This window comes from Gigantopelta aegis, chromosome 6 (assembly GCF_016097555.1).
Source record: "Gigantopelta aegis isolate Gae_Host chromosome 6, Gae_host_genome, whole genome shotgun sequence".
NCBI classification, from domain to species: domain Eukaryota; kingdom Metazoa; phylum Mollusca; class Gastropoda; order Neomphalida; family Peltospiridae; genus Gigantopelta; species Gigantopelta aegis.
In genome coordinates, this window is record NC_054704.1 from 77,563,657 (window position 1) to 77,586,253 (window position 22,597).

General features: G+C 37.9%; 1 protein-coding gene across 3 annotated transcripts in view; it reads left to right on the forward strand.

Annotated features, from left to right (window-relative positions):
* The window catches only part of LOC121375621 (receptor-type tyrosine-protein phosphatase T-like), a 139,406-nt gene extending 118,261 nt beyond the window's left edge, over nt 1–21,145 (forward strand). For all 3 annotated transcript variants that reach the window (XM_041503164.1, XM_041503166.1, XM_041503165.1), the window contains 9 exons: nt 6,780–6,915; nt 7,442–7,591; nt 9,995–10,094; nt 11,057–11,130; nt 12,130–12,261; nt 14,194–14,325; nt 17,122–17,276; nt 18,286–18,421; nt 19,826–21,145. In XM_041503164.1, coding sequence (XP_041359098.1) covers nt 6,780–6,915; nt 7,442–7,591; nt 9,995–10,094; nt 11,057–11,130; nt 12,130–12,261; nt 14,194–14,325; nt 17,122–17,276; nt 18,286–18,421; nt 19,826–19,900 — 1,090 coding nt within the window. In that variant the 3' untranslated portion in view covers nt 19,901–21,145. The remainder of the gene's footprint in view (nt 1–6,779; nt 6,916–7,441; nt 7,592–9,994; nt 10,095–11,056; nt 11,131–12,129; nt 12,262–14,193; nt 14,326–17,121; nt 17,277–18,285; nt 18,422–19,825) is intronic.
* The last annotated feature ends 1,452 nt before the right edge of the window (nt 21,146–22,597 follow it).

Consider the following 22,597-nt stretch of genomic DNA (forward strand, 5'->3'; position numbering starts at 1 on the left):
AATCAGTGAGATAATTGGATGTCCACTTTGATCAATCGACGCATCTTGGTGGTATATGCAGCCTCGCCCGTCCTTAATGAGTATTATTGGTCGCAATAAAATGCGACGGTCGTGTGATCGTGTTCATTATTCCCAGTCAAAATATGCTAACTCTATAGCTTGCCGGGCACTTTATTATATTATAACCTTCCTCGTGAACTTGGCACACGTTTCTACCAGTTTCTCATTAAAACCACTCATTGAACTTTGTCGGTCATGCGGGCTGTTGTACATAATGTAGAACAAGCAAATATTGATTGTACATGAAGTAATGATAATAATAATAATAACAGTATAATTATTATTAAATTTTGTGCATTTTGTGTACCGATAAATAAATTTTGGCGAATTGCACAAAAACTACTGAGCCATAAATGTTTTATAACTGACTGGTAGGTACTGGGTTCGGATCCCAGTCGAGGCATGGGATTTTTAAATCCAGATACCGACTCCAAACCCTGAGTGAGTGCTCCGCAAGGCTCAATGGGTAGGTGTAAACCACTTGCACCGACCAGTGATCCATAACTGGTTCAACAAAGGCCATGGTTTGTGCTATCCTGCCTGTGGGAAGCGCAAATAAAAGATCCCTTTCTGCTAATCGGAAAGAGTAGCCCATGAAATGGCGACAGCGGGTTTCCTCTCAAAATCTGTGTGGTCCTTAATCATATATCTGACGCCATATAACCGTAAATAAAATGTGTTGAGTGCGTCGTTAAATAAAACATTTCTTTCTTTTTTTATTCGGTTTCTGCGTTTCAGTTTCTTCGACCCACCCCCCCTCCTTTTCCCCGAAAGGTGTGTCGGTAATTATTTTATAAAATTAGAATTCGTTTTGTTTCACAACACTAGACTATTGTATGTCAAACGTTTTGTAATTTTTGACATACAACATGTAGTCTTTCATAAAACCCGATACAGTAGTATGGGGCAGCACATATCTCGGCCTTCGATATACCAGTCGTGGGACACTGGTTAGGTCGGGAAAACCCCCAATCGGAGAATGGATCCATTGACGTGATTCGATCCTGTGATGTAAGCACCCCAGGCGAGCTTTCTACCGATTGAGCTAGATTCCACCCCTAATTATTTTATAATGATGTTCAGTGTATCTTATATCTTCAAAACATTTCGATATTTAATATAAAACATATGTACCTCCGTCATTAGCTAACGGATCTGAAGCAGCCCGTGGTGTCACGTGGGGGGTGGGGGGTGGGGGGTGGGGTACAATCAGATATGTACACTCTAGCCTTAATAATTAGGTGGGGAGGGGTTAAAACAGAATCAAGGTACATTAATATAAAGATGTCTACAGCTGAACCGGAAGGCTCTTTTAAAGTAAACCTGAGCTGCGTTCAGCCAGACCGAGCGGGGAAAAAAAACGTCCGCTAGACTGGTTTATGCGTTTCACAGTGAACCAAATGGCCATGTTGGGAACCAATCAAATAGTTCGCGAGCGTTAGCGAAATGTTTGCAGGTTGAACTTGGGATGGTACTTTTTCCTCTTTTTTTGAGGGGGTAGGGATAGGAGTGGGAACATAAATGGCAAAAGAAACCTTTCACAGAATGCTACTGTTTTGTCACGGTATAATAGCTGATGTTTTGCTCAGAGCGGATATTTTAAAATTGCAATTGGTTTGTTGCCTTGCTGTGAAGTATGTCAGGAGATCACGGCTTGAAAACATCTCTATAACGACTCGAAACGGCAGCGTGAGGAACAGAGATAAATCAGCCAAGACGTATCGTGCGTTCGTGTCAAAGAGTTGAAATCGGGTTTCATTATCTGAGATGGGGAGAGACAGAGCAAGAAGTACAATCCCGCACCATGCCAGAGATATTCATTACATGCAACAAAACTGTTCTGTGACAGTTCACATGATTTACAGCAATCTTTTATCACGACGGAAAATTCCTCTTTAACCAAAGTCATTATTATCCATGAGGAATTGCCGTCATCTTGTATTGGACCGAAGTGCTACAAGAATTCGCTAACGGTGATGGACACCAGAGTTGACAGTTGGCCATTGATGAACGTCCCACTAGCGCGGACCCGGCGCATGAATTTCACAATTCCATTTTAATTCTGAGATGACCTCTTACCTCCTCCCTGACTCATTACCTCCCCCAAACGATTCGTTTCCCTCTAGCTTGTCCTGGACGTCCACGCGAAGACGAAAAACTCATTCCTGACACAGAATCACCCTGATTATATTTCGGTTCGTCAGAATCCGCCTTCTCTATTACGTCCCGGGCTATATATCGTGCGTGGAGACTGACGGGTAATTGATTCGGCTTGTCATATCGTGTATTCCCGGTCTGTTCCGTATTCTGAATTATGTTAAATCTCTCTGTCCGTCCGTCTAGGGTGTTATCATTACAGTTGTTATTTATGACCCTTGCTATTATTTAGAGCTACAAAGATATTAATTATAATCGATTTCTCAACGCCCACTTGTCTTGCAAGATGCATAATTTCAATGATAAAATGTCTGGAACGTGTTTCGACACTTTACTCAATTTATGTTTATTCAAAGCTTTCAATAATGTACAAAACCGCACTTATATTTTGTAGCCTCTTAAATGTGTACATAAAATGTTTTTTGATTTTGTATAAAATATTTTTATAAATTTATTGTTGTAAAACATAAGCTGGTATTAACCGTCACACCCATCCCCGTCTTACGGTGTGTATGCTCGAGAACATTATAGATAATTGAGAACGCCCCCCCCCCCCCCCACCCAACCCCTAGTAATATATAACCCACAACGAAACTTAGACATTAACTTTAGTTATTTATCAATATGTGCTAAGTTCCACGTATCGAATATGTATATCGATATTCTTTGTTATACAGAGTCTGAGATACCATTTTTGTGTGTAAATATAAACGTTTTGTAATGTTTGGCACTCAGTTATTCTAGCATCGAATAGCCTCTTAATTTTCAGACTGGTTTAAAACATTTAGTTTAATACGCTCCGTTGATATTTGTGGTATCAAAAGGCCACAGGCTAATTGCTAGGTATTAGAATGCAGATTATAATTATGAAAGGGGTCAGCTAAAAAAAACCGTGTTTAATTACCAGAAGAATATATTATTAAAACCATGCTTAAACACTCGCACGTTATTGCATCTCGTCTCTTTTGATTTGTTTTGTTTGTTCGCAAAGAACTGTTGGTGAATTATATTGGACTGACCTCCCTTTGTTTCATTCCAATCAATGCCGTTGCTCTTTTTCTGCCCTCAATATCGGAATTACAATACTCTTTCAACAATAGTTTAAGACTAAATTAGATCACACGCGTCTTTCAAAACATTTAGGATTGAATAAAATCGAATGGGCTTGCAATTATTTTCAAACATGGTGGAAATGGTTTGATTTTGATCTGACGTTTCAATCTGCATGGTTTCAGATGACAGGTCGATGCAGATTGGCTGGCCGTGGCGTCCTGTCACATGTCGCCTTGTGAGATTCCATCATTATGCAGACAATTGTCCTTTATTACAGGTTGAAAAACGCACAGAATACACGCTGATGAACATTAAGCATGTTTTGGGGTTTTTTTTTTTTTTTAATGGGATGCATTGGTCTTAATGAGCACAAGCGGACGAGTCGAGAGGGGGGGGGGGGGGGGGGGGGGGGGGCGGAGGGGTTGTTAGGAGACAACAGCCCCCTAGTGCTGAGGCAAATCCTCAAATTCAGGCAAAAGCGACAGAGATATTCGAGCAGAAATTGCTAACCTGAGGACTTTTTACTATGTATTTTCATCATTCTACCCGCAAAATTTGTTGTACTATAATATGTAAATATGCTTTGTGATTCGTTTGCAACCCTATATAGCTGTTTGGCAGAAATGCTAATATGAAAAAAAAAATTGTTATCCAGATTCGGGCATTTTCATTTAATTCGGGCAAAAACCTGCCTGCTACCTACAAAACTGGGAGCTTGCAGACCTATGTTAATGTTTGGTTCATTACACGGGTACTCTAACTTACATGTTGCATACAGTTGCTTAATAGTGGAGGTTTCGTTGCTCGTGGAGTCAAATGATGTAATTATTGATGATGATGAAGTAATCCCATATTAGCGCAAGACGCATGTTGTGCAAGATAAAGAAAACGAATGAACGTTTCAATTAAAAATTGTATTAAAGGGACTATCCTGAGTATCTGAATATGGATTTTTCTCTAAAATAATTCCATACGTCGAATTTATTATTTCTTTCAATGGTCAAAAGAACACGTGGAATAATTCAGCTGAAGGTAATTCCAAATGACTTTTTATTTGTCCGTAATAACAGGAAAAACCCCAGGTTGTGTGTTTATTTTGTTGGGGGAACAAACGGAAGTCTTTTTTGGGTTAAAAACTCCATTGTCCCTATTCTTTTATTTCTCATTAAAATTGTTTCCACAGATGTTTTATTTTAATTATAGCAATTCTTCTTATACTATTTCTCATAAAATGCATATTAGGATACTGTAAAAAAACCCAGTATGAACACTATGGCAACCAATAACGCATTGAATGTGCCAGAATTCATCATAATTATAAGCAAGCAACTGCACGCAATGTGTAAATTAAAGGGCGGGGAAGCCGAAAATATTACACACTAATAACTAGAGTCAGTGCCTGTACCACTAGATTTAAGACACATACCCTCTAGAAAATGAAGCAATTGATGAACATGATATATGTTTTAACTGCGATTACAGGAAGATAGACGTCCGTTCTTGCTCAGTTTTCGGTACTGACATTTTGATCTAATTTTGTACAGGCTTTTTATCTGATTTTTTTCGATTTTTATTTTTTATTTTCTTATTTACCCCCCCCCCCCCCCCCCCCCCCCAACCGTACAGGCATGTACGTATGATTTACTGTTGATATTGTTAAAAGAAGTCGATTTACAGTAGGAAATATGGTTTATATATATAAACCTCATGGGTTGTTTAATGTTTTGTGTGGGAACATACTTGCATACAGTTTACAAAGATAAACGTTTGTTTTTTTCACAAAGGGAGGACGAAAAGAAGTTCTAATCTGGCTTGTAATCGAGCGAGTGTCACAGGATGAATTTAACCGAATTCATCTTCCCCTTGTTTCTGGGCTGGTTATCGATTAGTCTGGCCTGCAGATAGTGACACTGAAGGGACAGAAGATTGCATGCCACTGATTTGGTCCTTCGTTTTAATTTGTTATCACTCAAGTCTCGATAATCGTTAAATTTAGTTCCTTTCAAATGGCTAAAAAAGCTCGCCACGATAATTGAAAATACGTTCGTTTGTCAGTTATTGACGTGTTCGCTAAATGCTCGGAAAGGCAAACGAAACAGTGTGAGAATTAGGACAGGGCTTTAGCGTGGTTACAGTCAGGTTTCACTCGAACACGCTCACAATGTGAGATTTGTTATAAGCAATTAAATAATAAATTCTCTTATAGTGCAAAAAGTATATTGTAGATTTAGTGTAAAACTAGATATGATGTGTTTGAGTGTATGTATGTGTACGTTTGACTGAGTTTGTGTTTTATATGTATGTATGTATGTATGTATGTACGTATGTATGTATGTATGTACTATGTTTGTGCATCTAGGTGTATGTGCATATGTGCAATAGCCTATGTTTTGTTCGTGTTTTGTTTTTGTTAAACATACATTATATTTGTCGATTAAGGACACAATTCCATTATTTTCACCAACCAGAACGACAAAACCGTTATCGTGATCAAGAGAGAGAGAGAGAGAGAGAGAGAGAGAGAGAGAGAGAGAGAGAGAGAGAGATATAGATAGAGAGAGAAAAGGAGGGAGGAAAGCTGTAATGGCATACACACTCATGAATAATTTTCAAAACAGTGGTGCTATTAGATGTTTACGAAAAGTGGACATATCCTGTCCTCCCCAGTAGTACTCGCCATTAGTACTGGCATCACTGCTGTGACATCCGCTGCTTCCGTCTAAAACGATGGAACATATGCACGAAAAAGATGAAAATGTATGTAAAAGTTCAATATATGGAATAGCATCAGCCATCTTTTTGATCAGTTGTGCGTCGTAATTAAATACATCCTCTAAATGTCTTCTATAAACCTTTTGAAATCTCCCAGGAGTGCCTGGACGTCATAACCCTGGTGGAACAACTTTTGTGCCAGAATGATATACCGTTGTTTGAAATAGGCATGCAACGAGCATGCCCTAAGGAAATGGTCAATGTAGACGCAAAAAGCTGGAGCAGAAGGTATATTTCTCGACATAAAGGGAAAATTGACTGTTGGAAAGCTGAAACCACCCCCTTTGTTATACACCTTAAGTTTGGAGTCAGTGTTACTTTGAACCGTTAAGCGTAGATCGAGGTATGAATCTGATTAGGTACCTTCAAACGTTTATCTTTTATTTCAACTCTGGTGGGTAAATCAATTAATCTTGTATATGTATATGGCGATTACCTATATTACGTTAGGGTCATTCCATATCAATTCATGACATTATCGTCACAAATTGTCTCAAGGAAAGGACACAGCTAATTTAGTAAAAGTTCGTTAACCCATATCTCCAAAAGTAACGATCAGAAAGACGTGTAATTTGGGTTTTATGTACAAATTAATGATGTCAATCAGGTCTACAAAATTTCAAGAAAATGTTTGCCGATGTGATTTGATATAAATTGACTCGTTAGTAGGTTTTGAAGGCCGTCTGGCTGATGTTTATGGTCAGTTTGACTAATTGTATTTACACATGTATTTTCAGTGCTGGTGTGGGACGGACAGGAACCTACATCTCTATAGATACCCAGCTGGAGAAGGCGAAATCTGAGGGGTTAATCGACGTGCACAACTTCGTCCAGCTCATGAGAACACAGAGGGTTAATATGGTCCAGACGCTGGTAAGATGATGATGTTCCATTTTTTAAAATATAGTTTCACCCGTGCGTATATACAACGAAGGTTCAAGCGCACAGTTTAGCTACCAGGGCCCCGTTCCACGAAGCGATCTTAGTACTAAGATCACCTTAGCGCACAAGGTAGCTATGCACTTAAGGTGATCTTAGGGCTAAGATCGCTTTGTGGAGCGGGGCCCAGGGCTATCTGTCGGAAACTGATGTTAGTGGGTTGTTTTTAATGGTTCGAGAGAGAAAAGTATCTATGATAAACCTAAAAAAATCCCTCACCGTCAATAGTGCATTGTATAACTAAAGAGCTTAGGACCAGGACGCTTCCGAGCTATGTTATGGCTAATAGACTTGAATTGTGGGAAGCTATTTAAATAGATAACTGCCTGTCACTGGAATAATCGTAAACTTATTGATCTTATCTTCCAAATGTTGAACATTATAAAAATATACTCGAGATTCCAGCTTTAACAATTCAGGCACTTGTATATACACAAACTAACGTGTGTTTGTTTTACAGGAACAATACATATTTGTCTACGACTGTTTACTGGAAGCTCTCATCTGCGGCGACACGCCCGTGTCCAGCCACAACTACCCAGAGGCCTACAAGGAAATGTGTCAGTTCGACAGCGAGATAGGCAAGTCCAAGATAGAGGAGCAGTTTGAGGTGAGACTAATAGCAGTGTTAATCTTCTAACACAACGTTAAAAAAGGATTGTTTTGTTTAACGACATCACTTGAGCACATTGATTAATCAATCATCGGCTATTGGATGTCAAACATTTGGTAATTCTGACTCGTAGTCATCAGAGGAAACCCGCTACATCTTTCCTAATGCATCAAGCGATGTTTTATATGCACTTTCCCACAAACAGGATAGCACATACCACTAACATAACTGATTCGTTACATTTGTGGTGGCAGAACATTTTTTTTATGATCACAAGTGTTTATCATCGTCATTTTACCTGCAACGAACTTCACTGATAAATGTTTTATCAAAGCAAAACTATCTGCTACCTCTTTTTCTTTTCACCCACTCAGACAACCAGATCTCAGTAACAACACCCATTGTAATACAATGTACTTGGATAACCATATAAATATCGTTTAGATTTTCAACTTCATTTTGCTATGTTCAAAACAATTATCACATTTTGAGTGGATGACATGTATGAAATGGATACGGTAGCTAAAATGGATATTGTTTTCTGAGGCTACTGAAATTCGTTTTAATGTAAATAAGGCAAATTATTTAATATTGCTTATTTTCATTCTACATCAAGTCCTTTACCCCATACCAAATGTAACTTTTCAAGGAATAGCTTTTATAAACAATTCCGTTTTTTCCTTAACATAGTTAAGGGGACTATTATAAGTTATTTTATATAAGCATTAGACTTTGTTGATTGATAAAAACACATGCAATAAATCTTTGTTGTAAAACCTATACACATTTTGAAATATGAAACATTGATTATGGGCCGAATTTTTAAAGCCTATTACTACATGCATTTACAAGTTAAGAAAACAGCCTTCTTAAATTTAGCCCTATATCGACAAATACGTTCGGGATGATCTTTGACCTAGTCATTCAAAATTGTGTTTGATCTCAGAAACAAAAATTGTTACCTACTAAATTAGTATATAGGGCAACCAGAAATGCATAGAAGACTCTAGTATACAGATATTCATGCGAATGCAAGAATATTTAAGTATATTGTAAATTTTAATAATTAAAAAGTCTGTATTTGTGTAAAATGTTTTACAACGGCTACAAACTGAGAATAATTCCTTTAATGCAAAGTGTACTAATACTTTTGTGATGGTCGATTTCTTTCGCTAGTCAGCGGCTCAAATGTATGGGATTGTTTTAACTCATTAAACGAGGTCCATCATCAACCCGGACATCAACATTAAAAATCCATGCTAATGTATCTGCACTGACATTTTATGACCCTAATATGGGGATTGTCTAACACATTATCCTTTTGAATTAGATCGGTCCATTACCACGGAGAAATGACTCCCGTGGCTTGTGTAACGATGTCCGTTTAACGTGATCGCCATTCTGGCTCCAAATGGAACATAACTTTATTTGACAACTGCACAGTGATGGCTTTTGCACACTAGTTCTAAGTGCCCTGCATCCTGTGACGTTACGAAGTGATAGAAATCATAATGAAAACGGTACACTGTGGATAATGCGTCATCTTTGTCCAGACTAAATCGTTGTAAATTCAGGCTATTTGTAAGGGACAGGAAGCGATGATCTTAAATAAAGCGTCATTATTGTAGTCAATAATTTTAAACATAACCACAAATACATTACATTGAATTACTGCATAAACAATTATTAGTTAGTTTTTTTTAAGGGTTAAACTACTGACTCCAGTAATTTCAAATATACGTCTTTAGATACTTATGAATTGCGTTTTCTTTCATCGTAATACTAATAATAATGCCACATATAAAACAGCAGTCACAGAAACGTGTTTTTTCCCAGTGATAAGCATATGGTATTTCATTATGGGTCAGTAAACATTTTCGCTAAAATGGTTTAATGTGCTCAATGTTTAATGTGCTTAATAATACATCAACACCATATGTAGCATACGAGAACAATATGAAAGAAACAAGTCATATATAGCGATGAGTTAACCCACATCAAATGATTGTCTCCCAAAGAATACAGTGTATGAAGGATCTACCTCAATTCAGTATGTTTGTAAGACGATGTTTATTCCAGATTCGGTGAGGAATATGCCCCTATACCCGTCTTATACATCCATGCTATCACTGAGTCATTGAAATGATAAATTTGATGAGTATATTTCTACTATATTGTTGGATTCAGTCTTTGATAATAGTTTTATGATCATAGTTTTGTCAAAGAAAAAAACCCTGTGGAAGTAATTAATAAAAGTCTGTTTTTGCATGATGGTAGACTTGCTATTTACTCCTTTAATGAAAAATGACTTTGATGTTTTTGTTGCAAATTGATTAACAATAACATTGATGCGTTTGATCATTGATTACATTTAAATCTTTTTTTCCCCATGTATTACAGATACTGAAATTGCTTTCGTCAACAATCGAAAGAGATGACACTACTTCAGCCTTGAGACCTGAGAATATATTTAAGAACAGATGTAAAAACATTATCCCTGGTAAGCAGCTCTTTTCAGTTTATCTTTCCAGCCACAGATTGCCCATCACGCTTGTTTTAGTGGCACGGCAATAAACATTTTTTTATCCATTTTCCCAATCAGTTGGTGTTCTCGACAAAACTGTGGTTGACACCATTAACGATCCGGGCAGACCGCGTTAAGCTTTCTTCTTTCTTGATCCCGGCACTTAACTCAAAGAGTTTGGACATTGATTTCCTTGGGTACATGTTTTCCTAATGACAATAAAAAAGCATGATCAATGACGTTATTTGCAGCTGCACTCAGTGGTGCACCATGTAAACACATTACCGTACAGCCCATTTGAAGTCGGCAAACATATACTTTTCATGCACTAATGTGTTTTCGTAATCTCCATTGCACAGGAATAGATTTGTGTTAAATGCGATAACCAGTCAACTGAAGTAATAATATTTTATGTCGTGACTTGTCAAAACCATCCAACTTGATGGTAATAACTATGTGCAGGTTGTACATGGAATTAGACTTCCAATTTGAGTCTTAAGTATTGATTCTACAGATTTGATAGTATTGGCATAAGGATAAAAATATTTTGCAATACATTCTGCAATATTTAAAAACTCTAATGTTACCGTTATGGTCAAAGTTTGATGAATATAGATGATTTTTTAAGCACAAAACCCCAACAACAAGAAGAAGAAGAAGAAGAAGAACAACAACAAAACACAACACCCCAACATAGATCTATTTAGCGACTGCTAATCAAAACAATATAGAATGAATTTTGACCACGTGAAACATCTGTGACATTGAAAATATTAAAACACATAGTATTTATGTAACTGAATCAGTGATCTATATAATAGCATTGAGTTTAAATGTTGATGTCACAATTTCAGTGTTAACTTGTTTGGTATATAACGTTATATCCTTCTGTCGAATTACCGTTACTGTTTTATATGTTAATTAATACTATATTCCAGCCAATCGATGCCGTCCATACCTGAACACTCACGCCGAGGGATGCAATGACTACATTAATGCTGTGTACATAAACGTACGTATTATCTAGAGACACTTCCGATGCTGCAGTTTCATGAATTTGTATATATTTCCGAAAGGTTCTACCAACACCACCATAAAAAACACTAACATAAGTATAGAGATAATAATGCAAGATTACTATACTATAACAATGTCTCCAGCGGTTTTAGATAGTCACTGGAATATTCAAGGAGAGTGCAATCCAGATTTCATTGTAATTTATTCATTGTAATTATTTAAAATGACATGCTTTTTATGAGGGTTTAATATCTACCAGGACCGTCGTAATTAAACAGTAGAAAAATTAATTATTCACTCCATTTAAAACAAATTCTGATGTGAGATTTCTTTATTTACAATCATAATTTCACAAAGTGAATAGAACTTCTAAAATGCTTTAAAAGTTACTTTATTTATGTATTGTATAAATTTGTGCAGCTTTTTAGAACACTTCAGCTTTATTTTAGATGGGTATCAAACCGAAGATAAAACGGGTATTATAACCCTTTTATCAAAAAGTTAATAAATCATGAAAAAATGTATTGCTTATTTATCAGAAGACAAAAACATTCAGTTATTACATTAACACAAGCTAGATGGCTGCACAGTTGATAACAGCTACATGTGTTTGTGTTTTCAGAGCTACCAGAAGAAGATGTGTATATGAATGTGTTTGTTTTCAGAGCTACCCGAAGAAGGATGCCTAAATGAATGTGTTTGTGTTTTCAGAGCATTAATGTGTTTGTGTTTTCAGAACCGAAAGGATGTGTATATGAATGTGTTTGTGTTTTCAGAGCTACCAGAGCTAGAAGGATACATACTAAATGATGTGTTTGTGTTTTCGTATGATGAATGAATGTGTTTGTGTTTTCAGCGCTACCAGAAGAAGGATGCGTACATTAATGTGTTTGTGTTTTCAGAGCTACCAGAAGAAGGATGCGTACATGAATGTGTTTGTGTTTTCAGAGCTACCAGAAGGATACATACTAAATGAATGTGTTTGTGTTTTCAGAGCTACCAGAAGAAGGATGCATACATTGTGACTCAGATGCCTTTACCTAACACAGTGATCGACTTCTGGCGACTGATCTACGACCACCACTCGTCCTCCATTGTGATGCTCAATGAGATCGACAAGGATGAGGTAACTGGCTGAATGTCGTCTACGTCTTTCATTGTTATCTTCCCCAGGGGTTATCGCCATTAGCAGACTCAATACGGTTTTCACCGATTCTCATCTCCCTGTTTTCTCTGAGTGAATGCACTTCTTTTGTTGTTACTTGCTCTAGGGTGTATACTACCAAATCAAATCCCATAGACAACAATAGTAACATATGTGGCTAAAACTCCTACCTGCATCGTATCAATCGACATAAACACTACGGATATAAATACTACCACCCCCACCCTTACAGTGAATCAGAAAACATTAGGAGTCAAGCTGCTTATTTATGACTACCGTAGTTCCGCATACAATTTGAGTAGGTTTTTTTTTTTTACAGGTACCCCATACGTGTTTAAAGCACAATGCTACTTGACAAAGTGGTACTAGATGAAATAAAATTGCATACATTTTTTACCAACACACTCACATTTATCACCAATCACAGGACTTGTGGTGTTAACTTCTCTATCAAAAGTTGGGTGTACCTCGAACTTTGACCCAGCCAGATGTTATTTGGTTTAGTACTACTTCAAGGACTAACTTCTTTAGCAAATCCAGTCTAATTTCACCGATTCTCATCTCCCTGTTTTCTCTCAGTGAATGCACTTCTTTTATTGTTACTTGTTCAAGGACTAACTCTTTTAGCAGACCCAGTACAGTTTTCACCAATTTCTCTGAGGCAATGCAATGCACTTGTTTCATTGTTAATAGCCCAGTGACTAACTTCTTTAGTAGATCCAGCTGGTTTCGAAATTATTTTCTCCATTATTTCCAGGAGTGGGAAATAAAACACTTTAAAGGGACATTCCTGAGTTTGCTGCATTGTAAGATGTTTCTCTTAAAGGGACATTCCTGAGTTTGCTGCATTGTAAGATGTTTCCAACTAATAAAATAGTTCTACGATTAAACTTACATATTAAATATATCTTCTTGTTTAGAATATCAGTGTCTGTATATTCAATGTGTGCCTGATCGTCTTAATATTTGTAAGAAGCCCAAACTGGATTTGCTCTTCCAATAATTTCGTACGTACGACAAAAATAATATTTTAGGAAATAAAATGAAATTTAACCTAGTACAAATATTAGAGCGATCAGAAACACGTTTAATATACAGTCACTAATATCTTATGCAGAAAAATGTATTTGATATGTAATTACAATCATTAAAAAAATCTGTTAGTCGATAACATCTTAAAAATTAAACTCAGGACTGTCCCTTTAACATGTCTATATTAATTTAATGTTATTGAGCACATGGCTCGATTTTTTACATTACATCATTGCTGCCTGGTTAATCATTATATTCTTTAGTTGACCTAGTGTTTTTTGGTCCAGTTCCTATATGCGTGTGCAATAAAGAGTAGCATGCTAGTATATGATGGAATAACATTTCTTCTCTAAAAGTATACGGTGTATGGTAATGAACATATGTTCTGGGAGTAGAGGTGGAGTCTACTGTCATATTCTTACAGTAACTACAAACGTTGTTACGATTGTGGAGTTCTCAGATAGTAATTCGAGACTTAAGATTGTTACCACAGTAACTATAAACGTTGTTAATATTCTGGAGTTCTCACATAGTAGTTCGAGACTTACGATCGTCACCACAAGTCACATTGTGAGAATCCACCTTCAGAGAGTATGATCAATCAATTGGCTGGGCGTCATGAAACAATTGTACCTTCCATTTCAACTGTTACAGTTAATTTACATACAAAGAATAACATATTTAAAACCCATTCATAGTGTGAGATCTGAAATTGTAATATTGTTCGCTTGTGTCCGAATCTAGCACTGATTCAGATGGCAAGTAAAACCATAAAACCTATATTATCTTTAGGTGTTTGTTGTAGATATGTTGCAGAGAGAATTGTTTGTTTATTATTAATGATTGCAATTTACGTAACAGACCTGTGAACAGTACTGGACACTGGACACGTGTGGAAACAACTACGGTCCGTTCCTGGTGGAAACTACTGCTGAGATAAAGTCGGACCCCAGTGTCACCATCCGGGACTTCACCATCACAAACACGCAGAATGTAAGTATAAACAGTTTATTATCTAACATTTAGTGAAATATCTTAAAATATCAGTGAAATAAAAGTGTTATCAGTCACTCAGTGACGATATCACATTTTAGAGTGAAAATTTCACTATTTCACTCTAAAATGTGTTATAGTCACTGTAGAAAGTGTTATCTTCACTGTAAGAAAACTGGACTATTTTGCTGCTGGCATTTTAAATATAAAGGTAAATTGCCAAAAGTTATATAATAAATAGAAAATTTCATGTGTTTTTTTTGTCAAATATGATTTATATCCCATCTCGTGAAGTTTGCATTCCAATATATATTTACATGCTCATATACCACGAAGGTTTCAAGCATGTCTGTCCTGGGCATAATCTCTGGCCTTTGCCAGTGACTAAGTCCAGGACAGAAAAGGGTGGGGGATAAGTTTGAAGTGGGCAGATTTTGGAATAAGAATTTAGTAGTGTCCAGCGACTGCGCGGACCGACTAGTAGACACCGAAAATGGGCCGTGTTCTGACAGGCTAAATTTCGATTCCTTCGGGTCTAACTAGAAAAAGCTAAAGTCTACGGAGAATACCTGCTCCTAACATCATGTCCGGACTAAGAATTTAAACCCAAAAATAAGTTAGACTGCTCGGCCGAAAAGGTTTTAAGGTGATTTGAGCAATTGAACGGGCGCCAAAGTAAATTGCGTTGGACTATTTATAAAAAAATAAACATAAAGATTTTGAAGCTCGATCGAAAAAGTTTAAAGTCCAACTAAGCCCAAAAAGGAGGATACCTGTCCTAGGTAAGGTTGTGCTACTTCGGGGAGCCTGGAGTGTCTCGGAGCGACGGCAGCTTTTCCCTGATCTGGTGTAGTTGTTGTACCACCTTGGAATAGTCGGGGCCGCAGACCGCTTGTAACATCCTGTGGATCGTTCTGTTGTCGAGTTCAGCAAACAGGATGCACTGTCTGTAGGTCTGGTCCCTTCGGTGCGTAACGACTATTCCCTTGGTTTCATTGAAGATCTTGGTATGAAGCTCGTAACTGCTGCCGTCCTCCATGGTCTTCCAGTGGTGTTGGTTCAAAAAACCTCCCCGAAGTAGTTCTGGTTTCTGCGTGTCCCCCTGTATGTACTGATGGAGATGACGGCGAAGTCCACTGATGGCAATGGTCCATTCGTCGTCAACAGGGGGAGCGGATTCCGGCGGCGGCTTGGTCTTGGCTGGCTGGGTGGTCGGTGATGTTGCCTTCCTTTTTGTCGCCGGAACAACAAGTCCAAGTGGCGACTCGACGGGAGCGGTCGTTGTTGACCGCTTCACCGGAGTCGTCCTCTTTGGGGTGGAGGTTGAAGTAGGTGGTGGCACACTCGTCCGTTTAAATCTGACGATTTCCTGGGTGGTGTACGGCCGTTCCGGGGATGCGGGCTCCACAAGTGGTTGCTTCCTCTCCGGAGGACTCGGTGGGGGCGGTATCACAGGAGGGAGCGCCACTGGCGGTTGAGCCACCAGCTTTGTCCCCCCCCTGGGCCTTCCCTGGCACCGGTTTCTTCCTTCTTCTTCCTCTTCCAGTCCCCCCTTTCCGTTTCTGTGGAGGCGGGTCACCATACACCAAAGTCACGGTCGCCCGTGACCCGGTATACGTGACCCGGAACTCCAACATCGGGCCGAAGCTGGCAATCAGTCCCCCCAGGTGGGGGGGGGGGGGGGGGGGCAACTCGAGAGCGCACGTTGACACGTCCACCTTCATCGAAGGACAGCTGGAGAAAAAAAGGTGAAGTTTGCAATCATATCACACTCGCCGCGCAAGCGCGACTCGTGAGATATGATTACAAACTTCACTCGATGAGATATAAATCATATATGACAAAAATATTAATTATCCTCTATATATTCAATTCAGGAGGAGGTCCGCTGGATGGTGGGGGTCATTAGGGCCCCTTTATCCACCACTGTGTTTCAATTGTTCATTATTTTATTTTTATTTTATTTATTTTTTATTTTTATTTGGGGGGGGGGGGGGGGGGCAAAATCAGTGAAATTCCATTTTTTTTAAACTGAACTAGAAGGGTTTTGCTTCTCGAATACTTGACATTCCATTAAACTATGATCTTAAAAATTACTTCCAGTGGTATTGTGCATTGCAGTCATTTGTAATACTCCACACATACTCATAGTAGTCAACATATTTCATTATTTAATAATGTATAATTTATTCATTTAGTATGTCTTCTTTTTTTTCCTGCTTATATTCAATTAAGGTTGAAGCACGCTGTCCTGGGCACACACCTCAGCTATCTGGGCTGTCTATCCAGGACAGTGAGTTAGTTGTTAGTGGTTAGTCAGAGAGAAGAGGGTGTAGTGGTCTTACACCTACACAATGAGTCCTTAAAACTCGTTCTAGGTGGGAGCCGGGATCGGGCTGCGAACCCTGTACCTACCAGCCTATAGTCCGATGGCTTAACCATGACACATAGTAATTTATTCTAGAATGTTTGACTATGACAGTCTCATAGGAACGATATCTGGAGTGGAACAGGATTCAATCTCTAGTGGGTGTTAAATGAGGAACAAGCCAAATATTTTTATTAATTTTTTTATATAGTAGACAAAAAGACCGTACATTTTCATCCTGAGCGGGGAACAGGTCACTAGCCCCCTCCATACCCACCGGTTCATATACGCCTATGCGATCTTCATTGCAATGTTATATATTAATTTTGTCTCAAATTGTGTACATACTGAACTGTTGACTCACCAAAACAAATGTAATACTGATTGAAAAACAACCATATCGTTATGCACTTTGCGTTTATTTTTAGCCCCAGGAAACTCCGCGTGTGGTTCGCCAGTTTCAGTTCCACCACTGGGCTGAGGGCAGCAACGTGCCCAGTTCCAAGATGGCGTTGTTGGAGCTGCTGGAGTTAGTAGACACGTGGCAGATGCAGTTTGACCGACCTGTCACTGTGCACTGCATGTAAGTACAGGCGGATGTGTTACGCAGCCACCAAACAGTTAACCTTTCGTTTTGTTTAAAAAAACCACCTAGAGCATATTGATTTAGTAATCATCGGCTATTGGATGTCAAACATTTGGTAATTCTGACTCGTAGTCATCAGAGGAAATCCTCTACATTTTTTTTCATTTTTCCAAACGCAACAAGGGATCTTTTATATGCACTTTCCCACAGACAAGAAATCACATATCACGGCCTTTGACCAGTTATGGCGCACTGGTTGGAATAAAATAAAAACCCAATCAGTTGATTGGTGGTTCAATCCTGCGACGCAAGCACCTCAAGCGAGCACTCAACCGACTGAACTAAATCCCCCCCCCCCCCCACCACTAAACAGAGTATCAAAAAGTTTTAAGGCAGGTGACTGCTTAATGCAGGTTGGTTAATTCACACATTTACTGTTACATTTAGCTTACCCCTGTTCAGGGAGAACATCTAGGCAGGATAGCATTAAGATCTAGATATTGCATTTAATTTTTTTAATTTTCATACAAGTTAACTTGAACTTTTATTGTATGTTTTGAGAGAAAAGGGTAAGATCTATAGTCTGTCCCATACTCCCACAAAAAATGTTGTTTGTTTTTTTGTAAATAATTTCAGTTTGGTTTGATGTAAGAAGAATAGTAAAAGTGTTTTGGAAATAACAAAAAAAAACAAAAAAAAAATGTGCTCAGAAATAAATAACTTTTAGTAAATTCCATAGTATGAAAAAAAAGGCGTTCCCTGTGGGAAGGACTATATGTCTATAATAGAGGTGGACGCTTGTTTATACACACTTATTCGAGATTAATAATAAAAATACACAGTATCTAAAAAATAGTTTGTTTTTTATCTATTCAAATTATTAATAAACTACACATCTGGTAAGTAAAACAATATATACAGATTATCTTTAAATGAAATGATTTCTGTTTGAATAAAACAGACCAATGACTGATCAATGTAAAAACGTATTCACACGCACTTCCAGGAATGGTGCTAGTCGGTGCGGCCTGTTCTGCGCTGTGAGTTGTATCCTGGAGCGAGTGAAGACAGACAAGGAGGTGGACGTGTTCCAGGCAGTCAAACAACTCAGACTGAGTCGCACTCAGCTCATAGACAACATGGTGAGATATTTACGTATTAAAGTCGCACTCAGCTCATAGATAACATGGTGAGATATGTACGTATTAAAGTCGCTCTCAGCTCATAGACAACATGGTGAGATATTCTCTTATTAAAGTCGCTCTCAGCTCATAGACAACATGGTGAGATATTCTCTTATTAAAGTCGCTCTCAGCTCATAGACAACATGGTGAGATATTCTCTTATTAAAGTCGCATTCAGCTCATAGATAACATGGTGATATATTCACGTATTAAAGTCGCGCTCAGCTCATGGATAACATGGTGAGATATTCACGTATTAAAGTCACGCTCAGCTCATAGACAGCATGGTGAGATATTCACGTATTACAGTCGCGCTCAGCTCATAGACAACATGGTGAGATATTCACGTATTAAAGTCGCACTCAGCTCATAGACAAGATGGTGAGATATTCTCTTATTACAGTCGCACTCAGCTCATAGACAACATGGTGAGATATTCACGTATTACAGTCACGCTCAGCTCATAGACAGCATGGTGAGATATTCACGTATTACAGTCACGCTCAGCTCATAGACAGCATGGTGAGATATTCACGTATTACAGTCACACTCAGCGCATAGACAACATGGTGAGATATTCACGTATTACAGTCACACTCAGCGCATAGACAGCATGGTGAGATATTCACGTATTACAGTCGCACTCAGCTCATAGACAACATGGTGAGATATTCACGTATTAAAGTCGCGTTCAGCTCATAGACAACATGGTGAGATATTCACGTATTAAAGTCACGCTCAGCTCATAGATAACATGGTGAGATATTCACGTATTAAAGTCGCGCTCAGCTCATAGATAACATGGTGATATATTCACGTATTAAAGTTGCGCTCAACTCATAGATAACATGGTGAGATATTCATGTATTAAAGTCGCGCTCAGCTCATAGATAACATGGTGATATATTCACGTATTAAAGTTGCGCTCAACTCATAGACAACATGGTGAGATATTCACGTATTACAGTCGCACTCAGCTCATAGATAACATGGTGAGATATTAAGTAGCGCTCAGCTCATAAATAACATAGTTTTCGCCAAAAGTATTGATTAACTTTTGCTTTGAAATGCAAACATACCTTCAAGGAGCTGCCACACCAAGACCACCAGTCTTAAACACCTATGGTTGTCATCTAGGCATCAAACTCAGAAGAAGGAAAACTGTTTTGCTTGGTTTGTTTCCTTTTGATATTCAACGTTTCCAACGGAACAAGATTTAGTTATGGCTGCACAACTTCAGAACGATCTTTGCAAAAGTTGAAATGATCTGCTGCCAAGTGGAACTTATTTTTATCGTACAACTTACTTATAGCTGAATGCTGAAGCTGCCGTATTTATTAATATTAATTATTTTCTTTTCAGGAACAGTACAAATTCTGCCATGAAATAGTGTTGGATTTTCTGTCATCACCAGGAAAGAATTCTATTCTGTCATGACGTCAATACAATGTTGAATGACAAACTCAAAGTGCTTCCGATAAAATACAGTGCACACATCAAATAATGGATGCTATTCATACACATGGAAGTCGTGTTATGTTTGTGGATTCTACGTTTAATACATCTGTCGTGAAAAACTTATTGAATGGAACATATTTGCAACTTAAGTATGTGGCTCTTGCTTTTAATACAACTGTAGCAGGAATTTGATGAATGGGACAGCTTTTAAACTAATTTTGTAACATAGGATACTCATCAACTGTTCATTGTTGTTACGTTGTTTTTAATTCAGACGTTTGTCCACCAGTGTACTTGCGAGGCACAGAATGTCTACAACGTGTGGTGCTTTATAGCCAACGTTTAATAATTAAAGACATGCCATTGTGTCCAGTGTGTTCATTTTGCTAAGTATTACTTAATCGGAATCACTGCCAGGGGACATGATGTTGTATTCTCTTTATTACATCATAATATTGCCGTATTGTTTTCAGGGATGATATAAGTCTTTGAACAGAAACATTATACAAAGCACTGCCAATCGTCAATATGTATACAATACTCGCTATTTTGAAATACAACATTTTGTAGAAGTAAGACTAAACAACACAGATATTATGGTTTTTAATTAACAAAGTACAGTATGTCTTTCCAGTGTGAAAGTTTGTTTCCTTCTATCGATGTGCACTTTAGAAATACAAATGATGAGTTTTGAACTATTGTGTCATGTGTAACTATAATCAATATTCAGCAATATACTACAGTAGATGGCCATGTGTTATCGAATGGCATTAGTACCAGTTCCTAAACATTAAGCATTGACTAAAATTAAGCATCGTGCAAAATGTCTTTGGTACTGCTAAACCTAGTCATGTTGTTTTTCGTTTGAATGTATTGATTTGATATGTATTTTAGTAGTATATATTTACCGCGGAATAATGAGTACATCATGAAGTACAAACAATTAGGTGATGAAAGTATATCAAAGTATCGTTCCTCGTGGCGTACCAACACGACCAGTTCTTCAGTTATTTAGGTGATGAAAGTATATCCAAGTATCGTTCCTCGTGGTGTACCAACAGGACCAGTTCTTCAGTTATTTAGGTGATGAAAGTATATCAAAGTATCGTTCCTCGTGGTGTACCAACACGACCAGTTCTTCAGTTATTCCAGTGATGACAAGTGTGCGTGAAAAGAAGAACTGTCAAAGAGAATGAGTTACTAAAAATAAATTTACTAACAATCCTCATTTCGTTTGATCCTGTATGAATCTCCAATCGTAATGGTTTGAGTACATGATTCTTGTTTCAGAAATATCAGGATACAGTACATTATGAATCTCCAAACATACCTGACCTATACACATTTTTATTCACAAAAGAATCTGGCCTGGTGCTTATAAAACGTTTAGAGTCTAAGCCTCGAGACTCTAACAGAGTCTGAGACACTAATGCCATAACAACGCCATACAAATTGTATGCTTGTGACGTCATTAAAGACTGAGTCTGAACTCTAAACGTTTTATAAGCATGGGCCCAGGACCTGCGCTTATAGAACTTTAATAGTCTAGACTCAACTCCCTAACGACGTCACACACATACAAGTTGTATGGTACTGACATGACGTTAGCGTCATACTCTAAATGTATCAGGCCAGATCCAGTATGAATCTCCAAACTAACTATCCCAACACAAGATTCTGCCAGGGAGAACCTGATGCAGTATTAATCTCCAAACGTTTCTATCCCAACACAAGATTCTGTTCAGGGAAGAACTGGATTCAGTATTAATATCCAGACGTTACTATCTCAATACAAGATTGTGTTTAGGGAAGAACATGAATGTGAATCTACTTGTAACAGTATCAATCTTCAAAAGTAACTTCAAACACGAGATTGTGTCCAAGAAACAACCTGATCCAGCATCAATATTAAAACAAGTTACTGCCCCAATACGAGATTGTATTTACGAAACAATCTCATCCTGTATGAATCTTTAAAAATGTTACTGACCCAACACGAAGTTACGTCCAGAGAACAACCTTCTGATGCCTGTTAAGAACTTGAGTCTTGGCAGTAGATTCGGACCCACTATACACATCCCGCTTTGCCGGTGGAGGATAAAATCATGGAATATCAAATCGGTGTAGTAGGTTCAAATCACGCTAACAGACACTTTGTGTTTCTTTTTATTATTATTACAACTAAGGCCAAATGTGCAAATAATGTGTATATTCGGTATATATGTCTATTGTGTATTTTGTTTTGAATGATACTTTTATACCTGTTTTCTGTGATATATGTAGAATGTTTTGTAGATCCCCTGCATGTAAACTACTGTACATACACCCTTGATACCCAAAGTATGTTTTAACATGTTTATACCATACCCAAACCAAACCATGGCGATTACACACGTCTGTTTTAAATGGGTTTTTTTAAAAGATATTGTTTTATGTTTTATAGTATTACCTTAGCATGTGGCATAATACTTTAAATAAAACAAAAACGAAATGAAATGCACACGCACACACGTCCTACGCATATCGTAATGTCTTGTGTACTCAAACAAGCATCACGTTTATCTTGACTGAACTTGTATAAATAGATAATAATACATGAGTGGCCGTTAGTTACCATTTATCTCACAACGAGCTGTTTTAATATGTATCTAACGAACGAAAGCGAGTTTGATACGT